General features: G+C 40.5%; 1 protein-coding gene across 1 annotated transcript in view; it reads right to left on the bottom strand.

Annotated features, from left to right (window-relative positions):
- Nucleotides 1–219: 219 nt before the first annotated feature.
- Nucleotides 220–26,548, bottom strand: part of pex5la (peroxisomal biogenesis factor 5-like a) — a 393,391-nt gene continuing 367,062 nt past the window's right edge. Inside the window, 3 exon segments of the mRNA XM_034179894.1 lie at nucleotides 220–963; nucleotides 998–1,309; nucleotides 13,992–14,149. Of these exon segments, the coding sequence (XP_034035785.1) occupies nucleotides 1,108–1,309; nucleotides 13,992–14,149 (360 nt within the window). The 3' untranslated portion in view covers nucleotides 220–963; nucleotides 998–1,107.

Below are 26,548 nucleotides of genomic sequence, written 5' to 3'. Positions count from 1 at the left end.
ATGTACAAATAAGAGAATTATAAAAGATCCCAAGCTGTGCTTGGCGTGTGGTTACACATCTTTTACCTGTAGCATCATTACACTGTAATTAACACAGTTGCAGAAAGCAGTATTATGCTTAAAGTGTATGTTAAAGGGTTTGTTTTTTCTCAAGCTTGCTAAAGATGAAACATTTTTAATAGCAATAACATTTTTTGTGTAAGAAAGTAAGTTTGCAGATTTTTTTTGTGCATTCCTTCCCACTAGTCAGGATAAAGGGGAACAGAGAAGCAAAGGTGCCAAGAACCAAACAAAAAGGCTCGCAAACTTTCAAGAAGACAGCACTTAATTAAAGAAAAAGAAAGCAGTTGGAAAATGGCTTTTTTGTTGCCATAAAAATAGTATAAATAAATTTTTTTTCACGTGCATTTTCAGTAAGGCTTTACAACCTGGCTTGCACATTCCACAAGGATTGATGACATTGTTCGCTTGGGAAGGGAAATTTTTCTAAAGGTATGTTCATTTTAAATAGGAATCCATTGATGGAAATGCTTATTCATGCACTATCATATTATTCTCATTATTCTCCAGTGACAGAGGATAAAAACAAGCCAGGAACAGATTTTGGAGTTCCTAGTCTTTATCGTTTCTTCTCTAAATCCATCCTTCAGGGCGGTGAGTCTTGAATCTTTCAAAGTAATAATGAAACCTTTTCCCAGCCAAACCTCCTCATCTCTTCTGTACAAACGGCGCGTGTGACGGGTTCCTTTGTCAGATCTGCACACTGCTCGTCTCTGGCTCGCTCTGTTCCACTGGATGATTCAGTTTTTAATTGATGTGTTCTCTAAGGCATTGCTCGTACAATCTTTGCTCACCCTTGTGCTCTTGAGGGAAAGTTTTAAATTGAAGTGCAAATCTGTCGCACAGCAGTCAGTCCACGCGCTTGGAAAACCCGCTCCTTCGATCCTTTACAGGTACAAACAAAAAAAAAAAAAGCAACAAATCTGATGAGTGTTGTTTTTTCTGATGTGCATAAATATCGCTGTTGTCTAACGTAAATATCCAGTGTTTTCTGATTTGTACACTTTCGGCTTTTGGTTGCTGATTGGGAGGAAATCTGAGAGTAGATCACATGTCCAGGTTGAAGGCCCGCATGAGAAGATCAAGGTCTCCAATATTAGCAGCCTGGAAGAGTTCAGGCTGGTCCATCATGGATAATGCTATCCTCAGCGCCGCCCAGATGTTTCCAGACATCACCTGATGAGACTGCTGACGACTCCGGCTTTTCCTCTGCAGGCTTAATGCGGTGAGAAAGTTGCTGGCTGCCTCTCTGGGGAATCAAGAAACATTTCAATTAGTTCTGGTGTGGACAAAGACGGGAAATCGTGTACCGTGGTGGTCAACAGGCTGCAGATTTAATTTCAACCAAACATTCCACCAGTTGTGTGCAGAGAGAACAAATTCATTAGTGAAATGACCCCCTGGAAAAAAAAAGCCTGCAGACTCTTGGTCAGACATGGTTGACCGTGCCTGGGTTAAGGCATACTAGCAGTGATTACCACACACGCATCTTATAAAGGGGCAGACAATAAAGCAAAATAAAACAAAACATCAGTTTGCTGACTGGAAATCAGCTCTTGCAATTTAAAGAACAAATTAGCGTTTTTACAACCCAAATCAAAATGGCTATGAAAGGAAATCCGTCAACTGGTCATCTGACAGCAGACCTTTAAATGAACTAAGAATATGTTTGTGGCACATATTATGATAACTTACAAGGAATATTTTGGCTAATATTCCATTAATATTGTAGAGCAGATAACATAAATAATAACATAAAGCAAAATCATGCAAATGCTGGTATAAGCACAAAATTTGGCATTATGAATCCCAAGGTAGTACTTTCCAATCTGGTCATTTGGTCACTTGAAAATCTAAGATGGTGAGCAGTTTCAAGATGGTCACCAAAATGACCTACTCCAAAAAGAGTTTTTGCATTGTGTTATTTCCCCAGCTCTTTTATGTAAGATTCTGCCCCTTACGAAAAACCAAACCATTATATTCCTCATTTTGAGTTTATTCAAGGTCACGTTAGAAACCAAGCCTGGGACCCTCACAGACAGCGTCCATCTTATGAAAGATCCCTAAAATGATCTATACAACACTTTTTATACCTTGTGGACATCACAGTAGGTGTGGTTTAGTCTCACATTTCTAATGTTACTGGCTCTCACCAACTGGGGAAGATCTCCCTGTTTCTGAAACTTGCACATATGATGGAAGTGAAACTTAACACTCAGAAGCTTCCAGACAAATAACACAGACAAACACTTGATAACTAACATAGAATAAGGAATTAGCACAGATATTATCTAACAACTGAAATGCTTCAATCACAATGGATCTATTTTATAGCACCAAAGAAATCCAAGATGGTGTCTAAATTCACAATGGCCACCAAATGAAGCCGAAGATCTTTATGTTGTTGTTTTTGTCCCTAAATGTCATTACTTATTTGATTTGTGTGATATTGCTGTCAAATGGTACATTTTTAGGCATGTCAGATCAAACATTTCTATCTGTTATTAACCAATATGCTTTGGGGAAAGAAGCAAAATCCAGATGATGGCATTGAGAAACTTCTTAAGTCACTGAGTAGGAAACTGGACTTCTAGTGGCAACATAATTTTTTTTTTAATTCTGATATCAGAAGTTTCCATTTGCCGTCAAATGCAGCATAACTTTGTAAACTTTCTTGCAATTTACGTACTTGTTTACCGTGCAGTATCTTGTGCACAACATTAAAACAAGAGCAATCAGAGATTTCTGACGTCCACAAATGCGGATCTGGATCACCTCCAAAATGCAGTGGAGTCTTCCATGTCCTAATCTGTGGCACAAATTTGGTGAGAAGCCGTGAATTAGTTTGACATAATCCTTCAAAGCCTATATAAAGTTAAACTTGATCCAGAATCTGGATCTGTAGCCAATCATGTCCAAAATGTAATGGATTCTTCGAGGGCCTAATATATGTCTGTGCTGAAAATTTCATCAAAATCCATGCAGTAGTTTTGAAGTAATCCTGCTAGCAATAATCCTTTGAAGCCTATATCAAGTGAAACTTGATCCAGAATCCAGATTCGGATCACTTCCAAAATATAATGAGAGTCTTCCGCAGCCTAATATTTATCTGCGGTGAAAATGTCGTCAAAATCCGTGCAGTGAGTTTTGACGTAATCTTGCTAACAGACAGATAAATAAATAAATGCCTTTTTTTTTTTTTTTACATCCTTGGTGGACGTAAAATGTTTTGGATCTTTGGGAGCACACTAAAAAAATGCATTTTTTGCATTTTTTTTTTTAACAGCAACTGGTGTTTAACATCATTTCAAGGGGAAGCTCTCCTGCTAACAATTCTTCATCCCAGCTTCGTAAAGTTAGAAATAATGCTTAGTGCCATCGTTTTGCATCCTGTGACCCTTTGCTTAGCCGCCACGTCAAGTTAGAATTCATGCTCTCATCCTTGTCCTTGCAGCAGCTCTCTCCTCAGGATTAGTTACTCTCCTGACGTGACAACCAATCAGTCAATCAATTCAATCAATCACTTTTATTTATATAGCGCCAAATCACAACAAACAGTTGCCCCAAGGCGCTTTATATTGTAAGGCAAGGCCATACAATAATTACGTAAAAACCCCAACGGTCAAAACGACCCCCTGTGAGCAAGCACTTGGCGACAGTGGGAAGGAAAAACTCCCTTTTAACACGAAGAAACCTCCAGCAGAACCAGGCTCAGGGAGGGGCAGTCTTCTGCTGGGACTGGTTGTGGCTGAGGGGAGAGAATCAGGAAAAAGACATGCTGTGGAAGAGAGCAGAGATCAGTCACTAATGATTAAATGCAGAGTAGTGCATACAGAGCAAAAACAGAAAGAAACAGTGCATCATGGGAACCCCCCAGCAGTCTAAGTCTATAGCAGCATAACTAAGGGATGGTTCAGGGTCACCTGATCCAGCCCTAACTATAAGCTTTAGCAAAAAGGAAAGTTTTAAGCCTAATCTTAAAAGTAGAGAGGGTGTCTGTCTCCCTAATCTGAATTGGGAGCTGGTTCCACAGGAGAGGAGCCTGAAAGCTGAAGGCTCTGCCTCCCATTCTACTCTTACAAACCCTAGGAACTACAAGTAAGCCTGCAGTCTGAGAGTGAAGCGCTCTATTGGGGTGATATGGTACTATGAGGTCCCTAAGATAAGATGGGACCTGATTATTCAAAACCTTATAAGTAAGAAGAAGAATTAACAGGAAGCCAATGAAGAGAGGCCAATATGGGTGAGATATGCTCTCTCCTTCTAGTCCCCGTTAGTACTCTAGCTGCAGCATTTTGAATTAACTGAAGGCTTTTCAGGGAACTTTTAGGACAACCTGATAATAATGAATTACAATAGTCCAGCCTAGAGGAAATAAATGCATGAATTAGTTTTTCAGCATCACTCTGAGACAAGACCTTTCTAATTTTAGAGATATTGCATAAATGCAAAAAAGCAGTCCTACATATTTGTTTAATATGCGCATTGAATGACATATCCTGATCAAAAAATGACTCCAAGATTTCTCACAGTATTACTAGAGGTCAGGGTAATGCCATCCAGAGTAAGGATCTGGTTAGACACCATGTTTCTAAGATTTGTACAATAACTTCAGTTTTATCTGAGTTTAAAAGCAGGAAATTAGAGGTCATCCATGTCTTTATGTCTGTAAGACAATCCTGCAGTTTAGCTAATTGGTGTGTCCCCTCTGGCTTCATGGATAGATAAAGCTGGGTATCATCTGTGTAACAATGAAAATTTAAGCAATTCCGTCTAATAATACTGCCTAAGGGAAGCATGTATAAAGTGAATAAATTGGTCCTAGCACAGAACCTTGTGGAACTCCATAATTAACCTTAGTCTGTGAAGAAGATTCCCCATTTACATGAACAAATTGTAATCTATTAGATAAATATGATTCAAACCACCGCAGCGCAGTGCCTTTAATACCTATGGCATGCTCTAATCTCTGTAATAAAATTTTATGGTCAACAGTATCAAAAGCAGCACTGAGGTCTAACAGAACAAGCACAGAGATGAGTCCACTGTCTGAGGCCATAAGAAGATCATTTGTAACCTTCACTAATGCTGTTTCTGTACTATGACGAATTCTAAAACCTGACTGAAACTCTTCAAATAGACCATTCCTCTGCAGATGATCAGTTAGCTGTTTTACAACTACCCTTTCAAGAATTTTGAGAGAAAAGGAAGGTTGGAGATTGGCCTATAATTAGCAAAGATAGCTGGGTTCAAGTGATGGCTTTTTAAGTAATGGTTTAATTACTGCCACCTTAAAAGCCTGTGGTACATAGCCAACTAATAAAGATAGATTGATCATATTTAAGATCGAAGCATTAAATAATGGTAGTCTTCAATTTCCATACCATAAGTCAGAACAAGATCTAAGATATGATTAAAGTAGTGGTGGACTCATTTACATTTTGAGCAAAGCCAATTGAGTCTAATAATAGATTAAATGCAGTGTTGAGGCTGTCATTCTCAGCATCTGTGTGGATGTTAAAATCACCCACTATAATTATCTTATCTGAGCTAAGCACTAAGTCAGACAAAAGGTCTGAAAATTCACAGAGAAACTCACAGTAACGACCAGGTGGACGATAGATAATAACAAATAAAAACTGGTTTTTGGGACTTCCAATTTGGATGGACAAGACTAAGAGTCAAGCTTTCAAATGAATTAAAGCTCTGTCTGGGTTTTGATTAATTAATAAGCTGGAATGGAAGATTGCTGCTAATCCTCCGCCTCGGCCCGTGCTACGAGCATTCTGGCAGTTAGTGTGACTTGGGGGTGTTGACTCATTTAAACTAACATATTCATCCTGCTGTAACCAGGTTTCTGTAAGGCAGAATAAATCATATGTTGATCAATTATTATATCATTTACTAACAGGGACTTAGAAGAGAGAGACCTAATGTTTAATAGACCACGTTTAACTGTTTTAGTCTGTGGTGCAGTTGAAGGTGCTATATTATTTTTTCTTTTGAATTTTTATGCTTAAATAGATTTTTGCTGGTTATTGGTGGTCTGGGAGCAGGCACCATCTCTACGGGGATGGGGTAATGAGGGGATGGCAGGGGGAGAGAAGCTGCAGAGAGGTGTGTAAGACTACAACTCTGCTTCCTGGTCCCAACCCTGGATAGTCACAGTTTGGAGGATTTAAGAAAATTGGCCAGATTTCTAGAAATGAGAGCTGCTCCATCCAAAGTGGGATGGATGCCGTCTCTCCTAACAAGACCAGGTTTTCCCCAGAAGCTTTGCCAATTATCTATGAAGCCCACCTCATTTTTTGGACACCACTCAGACAGCCAGCAATTCAAGGAGAACATGCGGCTAAACATGTCACTCCCTGTCCGATTGGGGAGGGGCCCAGAGAAAACTACAGAGTCCGACATTGATTTAGCAAAGTTACACACCGATTCAATGTTAATTTTAGTGACCTCCGATTGGCGTAACCGGGTGTCATTACTGCCGACGTGAATTACAGTCTTACCAAATTTACGCTTAGCCTTAGCCAGCAGTTTCAAATTTCCTTCAATGTCGCCTGCTCTGGCCCCCGGAAGACAATTGACTATGGTTGCTGGTGTCACTAACTTCACATTTCTCAAAACAGAGTGGCCAATAACCAGAGTTTGATCCTCGGTGGGTGTGTTGTCGAGTGGGAAAAAAACGGTTAGAAATGTGAACGGGTTGGCGGTGTACACAGGGCTTCTGTTTAGAACTACGCTTCCTCCTCACAGTCACCCAGTCGGCCTGCTTTCCTGGCTGCTCGGGATCTGCCAGAGGGAAACTAACGGCGGCTAAGCTACCTTGGTCCGCACCGACTACAGGGGCCTGGCTAGCTGTAGAATTTTTCACGGTGCAGAGCCGAGTCTCCAATTCGCCCAGCCTGGCCTCCAAAGCTACGAATAAGCTACACTTATTACAAGTACCATACTGCTAACGGAGGCCGCAGGAATAACTAACATTTCACCACCCAGAGCAGAAAAGTGCAGGAGAGACAGGAGAAGCCGCCATGCTAAACCGGCTAAGAGCTAGTAGCTGCGCTAAGCTAGCGGATTCCTGAAAAACACACAAATGTGAATAATGTGTAAATAATTTAGAGGTGATTCAGCAGAGAGAGTGCTTTAGTTAAGGCCGTGAAGATTACACTGTGAAACAATCGTTATCTAGGTAACTAGATCAAATCTAACTGCGCAGATTAAACAGCTAACAGATACAGCAAAACACCGCTGTGCTCCGGAACAGAAAGTGATACATACCGCAGACAACCATCACAGCTTAGCATTTCCTGCTGATGCTAACATGTCCGCCATACGGGTGCGGTGGGTCTGTTCAGTCCGTGTGTGCTCAGGCTGGGTGACTGCTGTCTGTCTGCCTGTTAGTTTCGGTGTGGTCATGTGGCCTACATAGCAGAATAATTACAGTTTTTACTGATGCTTTGGCCTGTTTAAAGAAACTGGGAACCTCTCAGCCTTCATCATCATCTCAGCAGAGCAAAAGACACCTCTTGCAAATGTGTTAACCATTCTCATTGGATGGCACATTTCCACCACCCTTTTTCAAAACAGTTAACACAGATGTCACTCAAGCAGTCAAAACTCCATTGTTTTAGCTATGGTATCCTAACGAAACCATATGTTTCCAGCTATTAGAAAGTATCTGATAAGTAGCAATCACTGAAGCACCTGTTTGACACTTCTCACACAATCTTCAATTTGCAATCAGTCTGTAGTAGGCCTTAAAAGGTGCCATGCCTGTGTTGTTCTTTGCAAGCATGGATCAAGGAGGTCTAAGGCAGATGAGAGTGAGAGTGAGAGTGAGAGTGAGAGGTAGAAGAGGTAGAGGAGTCCAAGGAAGAGGAGTCTGTGTGCGAGGTGGAGGTATCGTTTGAAGGGCTCAAGTTACTGATGAAATTCGGGCAACTATAATTGATCATGTTATAAATCATGGCCTTTCACTTAGAGAGGCTGGACAAAGAGTCCAACCTGTTGTAAACAGAAACTCTTTTGCCTCAATTGTCAGAGTTTTTCTGGTGGTAGAAGAAGAATTTTTAATGCTGAGCAGGAGGCAGCCATTGTTAACATGGTTGTTGCAAATAATGCCATTAGGCTGCGAGAAATCAGGGCTGCAGTAATTGCAGATCAGGGAGTGTTTACAAATATAAATACTGTGAGCGAGACCACCATAGATCACATCCTCAGGAGGAACCATGTGGCAATGAAACAGCTCTACAGAGTTCCTTTTCAAAGGAACTCTGATGCTATGAAGGATGCCAATATGTGGAGGTAAGGAAACATTACTGTTACTGTATGCCCTGTCATATCCTGCAGTTCCTGTAGAGGCAACTAGAGTCACTTTTACATAATTGTAATTTTGACTGTTTTTTTTTCTTTAGAGAATAATGGAGCTTGAAGCCGAGGGGGTACATCACGTCTTCATTTATGTAGATGAGGCCGGTTTCAATCTGTGTAAAGTCAGGAGATGAGGAAGGAACCTCATTGGGCCATAGGGCCACTATTGCAGGTCCAGGCAGGGCAGAGGGGCGCCAACATAACTATGTGTGCTGCCATCTCCAATGATGGCGTCCTGTGCCATATCCCCACCATTGGGCACTACAACACCGAGCGCCTCATAGCATTCCTGAATGCTCTTCATGACATGCTGATCCCACCTCAGGAGAGAGGGTTGTTGAGGCCTGGCTTGCCACTGTTCGTCATCATATGGGACAATGTGGCATTCCACCACTCTCGTATTGTAAATGAGTGGTTTGCAGTCCACCCTCGGATGATGGTGCAATTCCTTCCACCGTATTTCCCTTTTTTAAATCTGATAGAGGAATTCTTTAGTGCTTGGAGATGGAAGGTTTATGATCACATCTGCAGCCCAAGATACTGATGCAGAGGCATGCCAAGGCTGGATCAGGCATGCCAGAAGGTTTTTCCCTCGCTGTATTGCCAGAGAGAACATTGAATGTGATGTGGTTGAGGCCATGTGGCCCATTTGTCAAGACAGAAGAGACTATCAATCGTACTGTACTCTTACTGTACTCTATACTCTTATAGTATAGGCCTACTAAAGATTTTTGCTCTTTACTGTAAAAGATTGATTTTTTTTATTTTCCTAATTTCTTATAGGCCTACAGTAATGGATTGTATTTATTTTGATTTGCATACTTTCTGTAGGAATATTTCAGTTGTCAGCCACAAAAAAAACCTGAAAAAAGAATGTAACTGAATCAGTAAAATTTGCATCAAAGCAAATCTGATTCTGGATCCATTTTTTGCAAGAAGGCAGCAAACAGCACTGGCATGTAACAGTTATGGGCTACAATGTCAACCAGTGGTGCACTGATTATCACTGAGTGCTGTATTTTGTAGTCAATTCTGTTATGATTGATTGTAAGTGCTCATACACTTGTGGGCAAGTTGTGCTGTTGAAGGCAAATTTGCTTTTGCTCCTTATTTTAAATGTTTTGGCACAGTTAGAGCCTTTTGCAAACAAAATGTGTCATTTTGACCATTGGGGGCACTGTTTAGGCCTCTGTGTTAACTGTTTTTGCACCTTGGGGGGGGGGGATGAGAGGTAAGAGGAGAAAACTGGAGCATGCTTCAATCCATGTGTAAGTCTGTCAGTTTATTGTCCTTGTGGGTTGAGATAAGAATGGAGCCGAATAATCTCACCAGAGCCTGAATAAATTCCTCTGGAGGTAAACAGTGGGCAATTGACCTTGAGGCTAGATAGCCTGTAGTGTTGCAGCTGAGCAGTGAAAAACACTTTTTAACAGTTCCCACTTGAACAGCCAAATCCCAATTATGAATTAAGAATATTCACCAGCCTCTGAAACCTTCAACTTCAAATGCAAGGCACGCATCAGCGCCAAGGCGTCATCCAATTTGCGTCTGAGTTCAAGAGTCAACGCAGTCTGAGAACGCATTGTCTTGCCAACCTCGTTAATCATGACGGACAAGCGAGGGCCCGTGGTTCTTGATGCCGCCGTCTTGCCAATTTTCCGGTAGATCAGGGCAGCACATAAGCCAAAAAGTACCAGCCCTGCTACATGAGACCAAAAATGAATAAATCCTCAACAACTATATTGGATTCTGGATCATGTCACTCTCCAATCATAAATCAGCAAGTCCCAAGTCAAGTCTCAAGTCATAATGACCACCAAATGTTTAACAGCTGACTTGGGACTTGCAGACTGATAACTTGAGAATGATTTGACAGTGACTTTGTCCCACCTCTGCCACCAGGTGATTTCACCTGATCTGATTAACATCACTTTGAGCAGATGGGATGAGGTCATCAATGAAATCACCTGGTGGAGTTGGTAGACAGTGGTTGACACACCTTCATGGCCCTTTCTGGAATCAGAAAGGGCCATGACACCTATGGTCTATGTAATTCCTAAATGGTTAATGCAATATTTTTGTTAAACCCCTTGAATTAGCAGCAATCTTCCATTCCAGCTTATTAATTAATCAAAAACCCAGACAGAGCTTTAATTCATTTGAAAGCTTGACTCTTAGTCTTGTCCATCCAAATTGGAAGTCCCAAAAACCAGTTTTATTTGTTATTATCTATTGTCCACCTGGTCGTTACTGTGAGTTTCTCTGTGAATTTTCAGACCTTTTGTCTGACTTAGTGCTTAGCTCAGATAAGATAATTATAGTGGGCGATTTTAACATCCACACAGATGCTGAGAATGACAGCCTCAACACTGCATTTAATCTATTATTAGACTCTATTGGCTTTGCTCAAAAAGTAAATGAGTCCACCCACCACTTTAATCATATCTTAGATCTTGTTCTGACTTATGGTATGGAAATAGAAGACTTAACAGTATTCCCTGAAAACTCCCTTCTGTCTGATCATTTCTTAATAACATTTACATTTACTCTGATGGACTACCCAGCAGTGGGGAATAAGTTTCATTACACTAGAAGTCTTTCAGAAAGCGCTGTAACTAGGTTTAAGGATATGATTCCTTCTTTATGTTCTCTAATGCCATATACCAACACAGTGCAGAGTAGCTACCTAAACTCTGTAAGTGACATAGAGTATCTCGTCAATAGTTTTACATCCTCATTGAAGACAACTTTGGATGCTGGAGCTCCTCTAAAAAAGAGAGCTTTAAATCAGAAGTGCCTGACTCCGTGGTATAACTCACAAACTCGTAGCTTAAAGCAGATAACCCGTAAGTTGGAGAGGAAATGGCGTCTCACTAATTTAGAAGATCTTCACTTAGCCTGGAAAAAGAGTCTGTTGCTCTATAAAAAAAGCCCTCCGTAAAGCTAGGACATCTTTCTACTCATCACTAATTGAAGAAAATAAGAACAACCCCAGGTTTCTTTTCAGCACTGTAGCCAGGCTGACAAAGAGTCAGAGCTCTATTGAGCTGAGTATTCCATTAACTTTAACTAGTAATGACTTCATGACTTTTTTTGCTAACAAAATTTTAACTATTAGAGAAAAAATTACTCATAACCATCCCAAAGACGTATCGTTATCTTTGGCTGCTTTCAGTGATGCCGGTATTTGGTTAGACTCTTTCTCTCCGATTGTTCTGTCTGAGTTATTTTCATTAGTTACTTCATCCAAACCATCAACATGTTTATTAGACCCCATTCCTACCAGGCTGCTCAAGGAAGCCCTACCATTATTTAATGCTTCGATCTTAAATATGATCAATCTATCTTTGTTAGTTGGCTATGTACCACAGGCTTTTAAGGTGGCAGTAATTAAACCATTACTTAAAAAAGCCATCACTTGACCCAGCTATCTTAGCTAATTATAGGCCAATCTCCAACCTTCCTTTTCTCTCAAAAATTCTTGAAAGGGTAGTTGTAAAACAGCTAACTGATCATCTGCAGAGGAATGGTCTATTTGAAGAGTTTCAGTCAGGTTTTAGAATTCATCATAGTACAGAAACAGCATTAGTGAAGGTTACAAATGATCTTCTTATGGCCTCGGACAGTGGACTCATCTCTGTGCTTGTTCTGTTAGACCTCAGTGCTGCTTTTGATACTGTTGACCATAAAATTTTATTACAGAGATTAGAGCATGCCATAGGTATTAAAGGCACTGCGCTGCGGTGGTTTGAATCATATTTGTCTAATAGATTACAATTTGTTCATGTAAATGGGGAATCTTCTTCACAGACTAAAGTTAATTATGGAGTTCCACAAGGTTCTGTGCTAGGACCAATTTTATTCACTTTATACATGCTTCCCTTAGGCAGTATTAGACGGAATTGCTTAAATTTTCATTGTTACGCAGATGATACCCAGCTTTATCTATCCATGAAGCCAGAGGACACACACCAATTAGCTAAACTGCAGGATTGTCTTACAGACATAAAGACACGGATGACCTCTAATTTCCTGCTTTTAAACTCAGATAAAACTGAAGTTATTGTACTTGGCCCCACAAATCTTAGAAACATGGTGTCTAACCAGATCCTTACTCTGGATGGCATTACCCTGACCTCTAGTAATACTGTGAGAAATCTTGGAGTCATTTTTGATCAGGATATGTCATTCAAAGCGCATATTAAACAAATATGTAGGACTGCTTTTTTGCATTTACGCAATATCTCTAAAATCAGAAAGGTCTTGTGTCAGAGTGATGCTGAAAAACTAATTCATGCATTTATTTCCTCTAGGCTGGACTATTGTAATTCATTATTATCAGGTTGTCCTAAAAGTTCCCTAAAAAGCCTTCAGTTATTCAAAATGCTGCAGCTAGAGTACTGACGGGGACTAGAAGGAGAGAGCATATCTCACCCATATTGGCCTCTCTTCATTGGCTTCCTGTTAATTCTAGAATAGAATTTAAAATTCTTCTTCTTACTTATAAGGTTTTGAATAATCAGGTCCCATCTTATCTTAGGGACCTCGTAGTACCATATCACCCCAATAGAGCGCTTCGCTCTCAGACTGCAGGCTTACTTGTAGTTCCTAGGGTTTGTAAGAGTAGAATGGGAGGCAGAGCCTTCAGCTTTCAGGCTCCTCTCCTGTGGAACCAGCTCCCAATTCAGATTAGGGAGACAGACACCCTCTCTACTTTTAAGATTAGGCTTAAAACTTTCCTTTTTGCTAAAGCTTATAGTTAGGGCTGGATCAGGTGACCCTGAACCATCCCTTAGTTATGCTGCTATAGACGTAGACTGCTGGGGGGTTCCCATGATGCACTGTTTCTTTCTGTTTTTGCTCTGTATGCACCACTCTGCATTTAATCATCAGTGATCGATCTCTGCTCCCCTCCACAGCATGTCTTTTTCCTGGTTCTCTCCCTCAGCCCCAACCAGTCCCAGCAGAAGACTGCCCCTCCCTGAGCCTGGTTCTGCTGGAGGTTTCTTCCTGTTAAAGGGAGTTTTTCCTTCCCACTGTCGCCAAGTGCTTGCTCACAGGGGGTCGTTTTGACCGTTGGGGTTTTTACGTAATTATTGTATGGCCTTGCCTTACAATATAAAGCGCCTTGGGGCAACTGTTTGTTGTGATTTGGCGCTATATAAATAAAAGTGATTGATTGATTGATTGATTGAATTAGAGCTGAAAGTCAAAATTACAAGCATGTCTTAATAGCTTCATTTCAACTCTACTGCAGTGGTGTACAGAGGCAAAAGAAAAAAAAAATTGTTACTGTCCAAATATTTATGGACCAGACTGTAAATGCAAGTCCTTATCCACTTTTCTGCAAGCAAAATTATATGGCTGAAACAGCTCATTTCAGAGTTCCTGTCCATGGTGTCCTGTGTCTATATTTTGCCTCTGTCTATTTTAAAGACACCACGTGACCTATATTGTTGAACTTGTTTATAATATGACCTCTTTACCCAATTCTATGTCACTGCAATCTGTTTGTGTGGAAGTTCAGTGTAGTGTTCCAGTAGCTGAAAGCCACTCACCTGTGTGCGCCCAGGTTGATGCAGCTGATGCCGAGGTTGTAGCGGGACCTAATGAACCCGGGCTGCAGCTCCAGGGCCCGTGTGTAGGCCTCCACCGCCTCCTCACTCCGGTCCCCGTTTGCCAAAGTGGCTCCAAGGCGGTTCCACAACAGGTAGTCCTGGATGAAGGGCACATGTGTTTGTTGTGGGACGTCTGCTGTAAATTATTTATTCTTTTATCCTCTTGTAGTGAATCGGTTTCAATTGTCATGACTCGTTTAGCGTGATATGATAAGAAGAATTAAGTGTGATATTTTGTTCATATTCCTACAAACATCGCATAAAATATTAATTAATACATTTTCAGATTTATTCTGCAATTGTGCAATTCGACAGGGACAGCGGACCTCACCTGTGTTGAGAATGAGGACGAGGCGATCCGGATTTATTGTTTTTATTTTCTTTGACTGTGAGGACATCAGTGGAACTTGAGAGACAGCTCACTGGACATCATTCTGTAAGTCCGTGAGTGGTTGTTCACACTTTTCATCTTTCTTTCTTTCTTTCTTTTTTATTTTCAATGCTTTTTCTACCTAAAGTCAGGGGAACTGTCACAGCCTCTTTCACATAATAACAATGTAATAGTCCACATCCACCCTGAGCCCTGTGTGCGCAAACATGTGGTCATTTCAACCGTGCTATCCGTGAGAGTGTCACGTGGTATTCATGTGCAAATCCTTGCGCCTGCAATGGCCGTGTCAGTGCTGCTAGACTTTTACGTGTGCGCTGTGCGCCATGTCAGTGGCTCTCTCGTGGTATTCGCCCTATTGAGATATCCCATAACTCATTGTGTAACCCACCTAACGATGGGTTAAATAGTAATTTTATTCATTTCTGATCGTTGTTTCCTTTCACCTTACGTTAATAAGTACTGTGCATTTTATTTTGAAAACCGGAATCTTATTTTGGTGAAACTGGAAGTAGTATGCTACAATAGTCGAGGTAGCTTAACATCGCTAATTGATCAATCAATCAATCAATTTTTTTTTTATATAGGGCCAAATCACAACAAACAGTTGCCCCAAGGCGCTTTATATTGTAAGGCAAGGCCATACAATAATTATGATGAACTGACTACTGCTTCTGTTCTCCAATGAATTTTGAAAAACGAGAAAAAAAAGGTAAGAAAACCTGCTTATTTTGCACTAAAACTAAGTAATTATTTAGTCAATGATATAAACTGATTAAAATTCTATTTTAGGGTTTGGAGAACTGTCGAAGAAGCACGTTTAATTGTCCTGCCTTCTGAAAATCACCTGCTTGGTAAGCTAGTTTTTGCATGTTCGTACTGAGTGTGTATGTGGAAATACCACAAGGTAACCATGCTAGCTGCATTTAAAGGTGTATTGCACAGTTTGTGTTGTTTTTGAAGAAGGTAATATACTAAAAAGTATTTATTTGATAGTTTAGTTGAAAGTTCATATTGATTTGTCCAGTATCACTAAAATAAGCACATTGGGCCTCATGTATCAACGTTACGCACTTGTGGCGTAAATTTACGGTGTAAATTTGAAGTACACCAAAGTTGCCGTGACATGTATCAAGCAGTGCGCACCTGCCCATTTCCAGCGTACGCCCGACGTGACCTTGATAAATGCGGCGGGTGAAAACAATCGTAATTATTATAATGAACACGCCCATAAATATTCAGACTTCGCTTCAGACACACCCTCATTTTACGACATGGAAGCCAGGAAGACAGTAGAGAAAAAGAACTCCACCAATCACGACGCGTGCCAATAGAGCGTCAAAAGCGGCCGTCGTATTAATTGTTTTGTAGTATAATCAAAAAAGTGTTACAGTGGTCCCTCGTTTATCGTGGGAGTTACGTTTTAAAAATAGCCCGCAAAAAGCGAAGTCCGCGAAGTAGTCAGCGTTATTTTTTTACAATTATTATAGACGTTTTGAAGCTGTAAAACCACTTTATACACTTTTCTCAATCAGGCATGAACATTTTCTCACTTTTCTCTCATGTGTAAACACTCTCAAAGTTCAAACCTTTGTAGACAAATAAGACCAACCTGTTTTCAGGCCCAAACATTTGTTTGAGAAATAAAAATAGAACGTTTTCCTATAAATAATTATGATGGCTTTTAGAACTAATGAATTTAATTTTAACGATCAACGTACGAGGTTGGACACATAAGAAATTATTAATAGTGACTGACCAGTATTTCACAGTTCCTCTGATCGCGCCTCTTCATCCTGACGCCGCGCCTTTTTCCACTGAGTCAAACCTCGCTGCAGGTGTCTTTTTCCGAGTGAAGAACACAGTTATGGGTAGTTGTTGGCGCTCTTTTTTCTTCTGGGCGAGAAGATTCTTATAAACAGACACGCAGACCACAATGCACTGTAAAAAAAAAAAAAAAAAAAGCATGCGAAATTGGACTAAAAAAATCCACGAAACTGTGAGGCTGCGAAAGGTGAACCGCGTTATAGCGAGCTAGGAACCACTGTATTCTGTATTCTTTTCTTTTTATGTCAATAATTCTTGACGTGGATATTTGCTAGCTCAGTTAATAAGACATGCCTAATTTTTCAGATTTATTTATTTTATTGTAACAAACGAATGGAGAAGACAAAACGTGATTGCAGCACGGGCGAAGGGAATGACAACACTGCAGTTGTAATTATCAATTCCATTGCCTAAAACGATCACACCACATAAAGTTAAGCTCAGCGTTGCTCTGGCTCCAGGCTCGGAGTCTGGAGAAAAAGGCGAGCAGCGCTTTCTTTGCGGTCAGCGCTGTGGCCACGGATCGTGCTCGAGACCAACAATCCCGCAAAAGTGGGATTTGTATTAATTATTATGTAGTATAATCAAGCAAGTGTTATTTATTTAACATATGCATTGATTTGTATAATGGCACTGTTTATCATGTTGATCATTTTCATTTTTATGTGGATTCCAGTGCTGGTTCATTTTGGTGTATAATTTACACCACCTCTCGACCTGGTGTATATTTTCAGTGTACCGTATGCCAATGACCACATTGATAAATGCCAAGTAGCACAGCCATTTTGGCGTACACCCCATATATGCTCAAATATCGCCGTACGCAATGTTGATACATGAGGCCCATTGTGAAACATTAACACGGTGAAATGCCAAGTCACCTTCTCGAGTCTTCTTCTCTATGGGTTGCCGCAGACTTTACACCGAGCGCCCTCTGGTGGCCATTTCTGGCCGCTGAAAACATTGCCGAGATCAATACAAACATGTAATTTGGTCACTTTTCAAAGGGGTCAGACTCGTCAATAAAGTCAATTTAATGTGCAGTGGTTCATTTCAGGTCAGCTTGGTGTATAAATCTCATCCTTTCAGTCAGTGAGAACTATCAGTTGGCCGTTAGAAGCAAGTTAGACAAAAAACAAAACCAGCTGATTTCAACAGACAATCAGTGCAGCCCGAGGTGGTTTTCATCGGGCGGCCAGTCGCGGAAGTACGAATTCTTGCCTTCAGATTGGCCACTTTGCCGGAAGTGACATGGCTCCACGGCAACCCATATGTAGGTACGTGATAAAAATGAAAGGAATTGTTACAGAAATGGTGTGGTTGGAAAGAGCTTATAGAGACCTTCAAAATGGTGTATAAATATTTGTTCTATGTCACATATGAAGGACGGTATGAGCATTTGAAAGTCAGAAGATCTTGGTACTTTACGTCTGTGTGCTTAAGGGAAAAATACCAGAAAGCTGTGACTGGTGTCTCATGGTTTACATTTAATTTAATTTAATTAGCTTATAATGCGCCAAATCACAGCAAAAGCCGTCTCAAGGTGCCTTACATAAAACAAGTCAACATAAAATTGAATAAATAATTAAAAATGAATAAAAAATTCAAATACATGAATAAAAACAGAAGTAAAAGAATAAAACAAATAAAAATAAAAACTATCCATAAGAAAGAGAATAAAAATAGGCTTACATTTCAGAATGATGGTACTCTGTCAAACATAATTATTATCTCATTGGCATGTGTGATTTGCAACGATCCACCGTATAAACACTATTTTGCCATGTCTGCCATCTTGCCGGCTTGACACTGGTTTTGCAGATCATAAAAATATGCATGCGAAGGCTTTGATCACCACCAAACTTCACAGAAAAGTACATAATTACATGAATTAAATGTTCTATATTGTTTGAAAACCGATCGTACTCCCCTTTTAACAGCAAATGTTTGATGCAATTTTTCAGTTCACTTTACGGAATTTCCTAACTTCTACCATTTGAATTTCCTACTTCTACCATTTGAAAATGAGGTTGCAGGAGGGCATTTCATTTGCGTCAACAAATAGGGAGATTCCTCATTGTCAAAAAATAAACGCATTCCTCAAAGCGCGAACTCGGCACTTCTGCCTCGAAAGTTTCGCAAGCCAGGTGCAGCTGATACAGTCACAGCAGCGGACACCATTTTTAGGTGATACGCGCGTACCTACTATATGTGACTGAAGGTTAAAGCCATACTCAATAGAAAGGTAAAATCCCATTTTAAGTTAATTAAGATGAATAAAAGCAGCAAAGCTGTAATTTATTTTAATTTTGTTCATTAAAAAAACAATGTATTTCATTTATCTTTATTAAAATCTAAGGGCCCTGTCCCACTGGGGAGAAGATTAATTGCGCATGAATTGAGTACACAAATTGCGGGCGTTCGTTGTTTTCCGCAACAAAAATGGCCAAAAATGACAAATGTCCCAGTATGAATTACGGATATATTAATAATATATAGTGAACATATGATGAACAATCATGGTTATATAACGCATGTAGTGAGGAAACTGATCCGACACATTGAGATTATCACAGCAGTATTACGGGTGCATTATGAATGCATCACGTGCACGGCATTTGCATTGCAGTCATAAAATAAGCACACTTGGGCTGTCTGCATCACTATTCACACCAACAATACAGTTTCTGGAGCATTTGCTGGACTTGGACAAGGTGATCACAGAGTCAATGTTCATTTTGTCATGCGAGGGTTAACTGTTCATGAGTTTGGGGAGTAGGAGGGGGGAAGCCGCTCTGGGTGTGAGACAGTGTTTTGTTTTTTTTGAGTGTCACAGAAAAGACGTCAGCGTGAGTTGTGGCTATAAACAGCAACTCTTCCTTTTGTTGGTGTTAAATAAAAGTCCTGGATTGCAGCAGCTATTACGTCTTTGTGGATTTACACAGCCGCACCAGCACTGACTGGCAGGTATGTTGCTTTCTGCCACATATAATACTTTGGGTTTACGTGACGTGTTTGTTATGTGTTCACAGATTGTCCGCAAATCAGCTGCAGAGCAGATGTAATAAAAACGCTTTAGTCGTGGCCAATCTGTATGCATTCGCTACAACATATTTTAGTTTGTGATGTGGACATGATGGGCACGCAATATATCTGTTTTACACACTGTCCCGGTCCGCTGCCAAGCCGCAAATCCCTATCAGTTGCGGATATCAGCGGTTAACGGCAGATATACAGCGCATAGAGTGAGTATGTATTGTGTATGAATTGAGTATATATGGAGTATGTAAGGCGGATGTCATCCGCATTCAGATTTTTGAACAGCTCAAAAATCCTGGCTGCGGACATGTGTGCCTCTGCGGATGGTCAGGGGCGTGTTCGGATGACGGCCAACTCATACAGGCATGTTACACGGATATTGCGGATGTTTGGCGAATATGGGCCAATTTTGTGCGCAATCCATACACAAATCCTCCTAAATGCCAGTGGGACAGGGCCCTTAAGTCCTATGTTAAAAAGTGTTAAAAGGAAAGACAACACACATGGAAAAATAGAAGTTATGCACTTTACCTTAACCCTCTGGGGCCGCCGCTGTCGTATACGGCAGCTAAGACCAAGCTTTACTAAATGATAACTTTTTAATGATATGAGATAGAAACTACTCTTTTTTTTTTTTTTTTTGCTGAAAAGTTAACTCCACGGACTTTTGAACCAGCCATCGGCCATCTTTGTACTCCTCATAGAAGCTGTGTGATGATGTGCGCAATGTGAGTGTCCATTCGGAATTGGTTCACCGTCAAATGGTTTTCCAAAATCCAATCGTAGGGCAGATTTACCTCACGTGAAAAGCCAAAGATTGTTTTCAGGAGTGATATGTTACTAGTTGGCCTGTTTGAATAGCCCCCTGGGTGCTCCAATGAGTATATACTGTTGGTCTCTATGCGCCCTGCGCCATTCCGCACAGCAATCAGTGAAGGAGACGGAGAGCCTCTGATGACAATCTCACGTGCTCAAACAAAGAGTGTGTAACTATCAGGATTGCTCCACTAGTTTGCATGTGAATGTTACTGGATATCTCGGTTGCTTTCTCCGCGTAAAGCACTGTTTACCATATCAATTGACAATAAAACGCGTAGACCATTTTGTATCTATTGTTCAAAATGTGCATTTGTGTCTATTGTTTGAACCTTTTGTTGTACAGTCTTTCACACAAGACGTCAAATTACCTTTATAAAGTGTCAAAACAGCTGTTTATTATAGTTTGCTGTGTATTTTGAATAAATGTGTGTGGAAAATAATTTTTCGCTTTTTTTTCCTTGCCTATTTTTGATTGTAAACCTTTATTACACTTATAAAACACTACTATGGCATATATATTCTGAAAGCACAGGTTGTCCTGAAAAAAAAAAGAGAAATAAAACTTGATTGTGGGATGCAGGGAGAGCTGTTAACAGCAATAATAAAACATTTATGCCAGGCGAGTGAACTGTCCAAAAAATGCCCCCGGACCCCAGAGGGTTAAAGGGTAATATGACCTTATAACTAAGGGAATTCATTGGTAAAATGTGATCATTTAATTTCACTTCATTGTAATTAGAGTTGGTTAAAATTGTACATTTTGACATCATGAACCATTTGTTGTGAAATAATATACCTGGTCAGGATGGTCAGGATAATCACGGGTACACCGAAATTAAGTCTATAACTGTTTTATTATATGGTAAACAAGAAAATTTGGAGTTTGTCAAACATACTAAAACTGAAAAATCAATCTCAAGTTTCAACTCTTTATTATTACTGTCATACTGCACCAAAAGGTCCAAAATACTTCATGAGCACAATCTCTAAAGCCCCTTTCACACCGGGGCTGCCTCAAGCTTCCTGTGGTGTCATGACGAAGCAGGAATGTCTGCGTCAGGTGCGAGCAGCAAGGGGCAGAGAGAAGTTGAGAACGCAGTCTGCAGGTTCTCTGCACAGAGGAATCAGAGTGCAGTTTGGCTGCAGACAGACTGTGCACTCTGATTTCTCTTGTAGTTTATATTTGTGTTGAGCTGCAGGTCTGCGCTCTGAGTTCTGTTATAATTTATCTTTCCTACTTTGACCGCGAGATGCGCCTGCGAGATGCGTGTGCGCACGTGCGCGAACGAACTGATAGATGATGTGGACATGTCCTGTTTCTGTCAGTCAGTCTGTGAACAGGACTTTTGTGGACTGTATTTAAACACATTTATGAGAGAAGACCGAGGAGCTGCTACAGCCAGCAGCGTTTTTTTTCTGTGCCCTTAGTTTTTACTGCATTGTGTACACGGCGTTGCGTCATTGTGTACATGACGACGCATGACGCATCTCGAAGCGGGCCAAAGTAGGCGTTGTATCGCGTTATCTGATTGGTCGTTATCGATAGAAGGCGTCGCTCGATTGGCTAGCACTACGCTGCACACGAGGTGTACTCGGCTCCACCAGCGGTGAACTCGGTGATACCATATAATAACTGTGGTTATCTACCTGTTAACTGTAGTATTTTCTTTTCCTAAAAGAAAAGATCAGTTTTAATGTTCTACAACACTTTGAATCAATCTAATTAGATAATGTTGCATTAGAACTTGGACTGTAGACCTGTTTTGTAAGTACAGGTCAGGTCTTATTCGATGCGTGGAAAAAGTGAGGCTCCAGTCCTTGCGTCCAACAAGGCTGACCAGTGATCCAGTTGATGGTGAGCCTCCCAGTTGAATTTTGATGCTTCCAGTTAAACTTTGAGCCTCCACCACGCCATTCAGTGGATTCTGTGGTAGGATTGTGTCCCACTACCCAACACCAACGAGCACCTACTTGGAATACTTTCCCTGACCTTGATTATCCCCCTGACTTACTGACTTGAACTTGATTGGATCCACAATGAACAATTATCAAAAGGACATTTTATCTGATTTTTTTTTTTTAGTTATTGGGCCCATAGGCATTATATTATTGTTATATTGTGCACTGTTTAAATTGTTTTCTAAAACTAAACATTTCATAATAACTACATACCTGTGTCCACTGATTATTACTATTACTCTAGTTCCTTTGAACCTAGGTAGCGAAGTGTACATACTCAGAAGTGGGTTACACTTGCATGCCAGAGAGTTGCTGTGTTATGATTTGGCCCTGTTCGGGGCTTTGATTCTTTGTTCCCTTTGTCTTTTTCTCACAGGCGGCCCCAGCTTTGATTTATTTATTTATTTTTTTGTTCATTATGTGTTTATTCTCTGTTCTATTCAGCTTTGCCACTTTGTTTCTTTGTTGTTTTTCATACCTTAGCCATTGTTCAGTTCCATTCTAGTTTTGTTCAGCCGGTTTGTGTTTTCATTGTTTATCATTTAATTATAATCAGTGGTGGGCACAGATAACCAAAAAATGAACTTCGATAACAGATAATCAGATAACAGAAAAGTTATCTTTGATAAAGATAAAATGATAAACCACCCAAAAATGTATCAGAAGTTACAGATAACCAATAAATTCCAGTAATGTCTCTGGTACACTTGCAACTACTAACAAGCTGATTTTGAGTTTTAACACCACAATCGCTTCTGGTAGCATCAAAAGCGACAACAGACCCAAACAATGAGTCAGCACTTCCGTCTTTGAACATCTTGCCCCCTGCTGGAAGCTCCTGTTTACTACATGGTTTCCAGCACAGAAGCAAGCTGAGGAGCCACGAAGCTCAACTCTGTACTCAATCACAACGCTGCCGTCAGGCGGAGGTCTTCGGAAAATAAAGTAATGCTGAGTTATGGTTTGATGTATAAATAAAATGAATACTGATAGAATAACTCCATTCATGTCAATTCTGTCATTTGTACAAAGTTAAAATATAACATATCTTTTAATGTTGAATAATGCACTAATTCTGAAGTTTTGTAACAAACACAGACAGATCGTAAAGGATTCTGGGTAAAATGTGCCTCCGCTAACATTGATCTCTTGAGTCATTCATTATGTAAACCAACACGTTAATGTGATGTGTGTCGTGTGTTGGTGTTTACAGATAAATGTGCTTTTGTAAAATATTCAATTTTTTTTTATTTGTAAAAACAGGCATTTTCAAAAAAAGCCAAGATGTCAAAAATAAATAGAACACTGCCATGATTTACTGGTGCCAGACGTTCAGGACTTTAGCTGGGTTTACACTGTGTGAGTTTTGGCCCTTTTTCAGCTGATTTTTCATTCGTGCGAGAATTTTTTGGATCGCACTGAGTTTCAGGTTAATCGTGCGTCCTGCATCGTTTAGTATACATGGAGTAATGAGCTGCGTTTAACATCTCATGACCACCTCCTGATCGCTGATCGTATGGTCAGATGAAAATCAAACCTGTTTGATATTCTGGCCGGCCATCGTGAGGCTATCCCGCTGCTGAAGAGCTACAAGCATCCAACCTCTCGCACTGTGCATGTGCATACACCGCAGACCTGTCTTGTATTTTTTTTTAAACTTTGATGTCTCCCGTTGAGAGTTTTTGTAAAAAATAAGAAATGTAAATTAAATTTGAAAAAAGCTTCTTTTTACGTTTTGCTTCTGGAAACACGAGTTCGACGTGTGGTTTTTGAATGTACAATGTGTGTGAGAACATAAATCGGGCGCTCAAAAATATAAAAAAAAATATCAGCCCAGCTTCAGGGCCAATACTGCCATGAACACTACTGGCCAGTAGATGGTAGTAGAGGCCTTGAAAACTTGCCAAAACAAAATTCCAGATAATCCGTGTCTGCTACATTTAAGATACGTGGAATTTAATAAACACAAACACAATAACAGCGACTATAAACCCAGAGAATATATTCACAAGAGTTTTAGGCAATAGAGTTTGTTGAGCCTGATCAGAGTGTCTGTAATGCATTTCTCATGTCGTGAACGTACTGAGATTACCCTATCTTACCCATAATGCACTGGGCACAGCATGTCCACACTGAAACCTTAAAAATTAGCGCATTACTTTAAAACTAAAACATACATCTGATATTTTCACTTTATAAAACTTCAACGTTAATTTAAATAACTTGTCCGAAATTAGTTTGGTTAAAATTTGAACTATAAGTTAAAAATCTATGCCTCTGGATGACTTGGGTGATATTGCCTGCGTATCAGTATGGGGTTAAAAGAAATGAGTTTTTTTTTGTGACCAGTTCTCCTATGCCTGCAGAGGAAAGAGAGGTTTCTTCTAGAAGCAGCTCTCGTCTGTTTGCAGAGGGTAGAACTACACATCTGCTATGAAACATTTAATAGGTAGGTACTCACCTGATTTAAAATTTTATAAATGTTTGTAGCTGTTCAGCATTGTTTACCACATTATCGGTCTAAAAATTATCAGACAAAAATTTATCGCAAGATAATTAGTCTGATAATGGTTTTTAAAGTTATCTAAAAAGATAATCCGATAATGAAAACATTATCTTCGATAATTATCGGTTATCGGATTATCGGAACAGCGCCCTCCACTAATTATAATCTGTTCATTTTTGCTGTTCTCATTTCTGTTATTATCTGTTGTGCTTTGAATCAGTTTTTGTTTTCTGTTACCATGTAGTCTCGGTTTTACTTATTTAGTTAGTTATTTAGTTATTTACTTTATTTAGTCACTGTGTTTTCTTAGCCAGGTGCAGTTCACTTCTTATTGTTGATTTTCTATTATTCTCTCATCAGTTTGTACAGTTGGGCTCAAACGTTTACATACCCTGGCAGAATTTTTGCTTTTTTGGCCATTTTTAAGAGAATATGAATGACAACACCAAAACTTTTTTTTACTCATGGTTATGGTTGGGTGAAGCCATTGGTTGGGTGAAGCCATTTATTGTCAAACTACTGTTTCCTCTTTTTAAATCAAAATGACAAGAGAACTACCCAAATGAACCTGATCAAAAGTTTACATACCCCTGTTCTTGACAGGAGATTTTGTCTGGAGACAAATGCAAGACTCAAATAGGCAGCTCTGGTTGAAGCAAGACTTTAGTGAGGTGGGAAACACAGGTTGGTACACAGGGAGGCAGTCCAAAAACACAGCAAAAGTACAATAAACATCAGGCGTAAGCAAGGTCGGAGTAAACAGGCTGGAGGTCGAGAATACACTGAAGCAGACATGACTATGGACACTAGAACCAAGAGCTAGAGTGAAGGCACAGGGCGCATCAGTCTGGTGAAGAAGCAGGTCAACATGAGCAATGTATATATCTCCAGGTAATGAGCAGCAGGTGTACAGAGAGAGAGAGAGAGAGAGAGATGCATGAAAAGCACGGACAAGAAAGGGGTCCAGAATAAAGTTGGAGGGGACCCACGACCACTCCTCTGGACCATATCCCTCCCAATCGACCATGTACTGAAAACTGCACCCACAATGCCGAGAGGCCAGGAACCGATGCACTGAGAAAACCGGACCACCATCCACACACCAGGCGGGGGGCGGGGGAACGGCAGGAGGGCACAAAACACTGGACTGGACAGGTTTGACACTGCTGACATGAAATGTGGGATGGACCCGCATGGACCGGGGGAGACAAAGACGAACGGAAATGGAATTCACGACCTTGGAGACAGGAAATGGGCCGACAAATTTAGGAGCCAAGTTTTTGGGCACACCCCTAAGTGTAAGGTGGCGCGTCGAGAGCCATACCTTCTGGCCCGGGATGTAAGATGGGGCAGAGGTCCTCTTACGGTCAGCGGAGGCCTTATAGGACTCCATGGAATGCAGCAGAACCGCCTGTGCCCGCTCCCAGGTCCTGCAGCAACGAAGGATCAAACTAAGTGCCGATGGGACTGGGGAGTTGCGATCAACCAAGGGGAACAGTGCAGGCTGGTGACCAAATACTACGTGAAAAAGAGAGTACCCGGTGGACACCAAGGTCAAGCAGTTATGGGCAAGCTCAATCCAGGGGAGTTGCTGAAGTCCTTTTTCTAATTCTTGGCTTAGCCATTCTGTATCACCAGTTATCCATCTTCATGTTGAAGTGGGATAGAGGAGGATTTTCTTAAAAGAACACCTGAAAGTTTAGCTACAAATTGCCAGAAGGTACATCTGAGATGCAAGCCTGGATTTGATCTGTTTTGGTGAAAGAAAATCCTGCTCTGCTCTACTTCACTATGAAGCTAAGAGTAAGTGATACAAAATGCAAAGCTTGCACTGTGTACAATTTCTCCAATCACAGCCACATAAGCCCATAACTTCTCCTGGGTTGTCTTGGTGTCTTGGTGGCTTTCCTCACTCTTCTCCTTCTTGCACAGTCATTCAGTTTTTGAGAACTGTCTACT

Source organism: Thalassophryne amazonica, chromosome 10, assembly GCF_902500255.1.
Source record: "Thalassophryne amazonica chromosome 10, fThaAma1.1, whole genome shotgun sequence".
Lineage (NCBI taxonomy): Eukaryota > Metazoa > Chordata > Actinopteri > Batrachoidiformes > Batrachoididae > Thalassophryne > Thalassophryne amazonica.
Note: the sequence above shows the minus strand (reverse complement) of the source record. Positions and strands in the feature narration are given on the sequence as shown.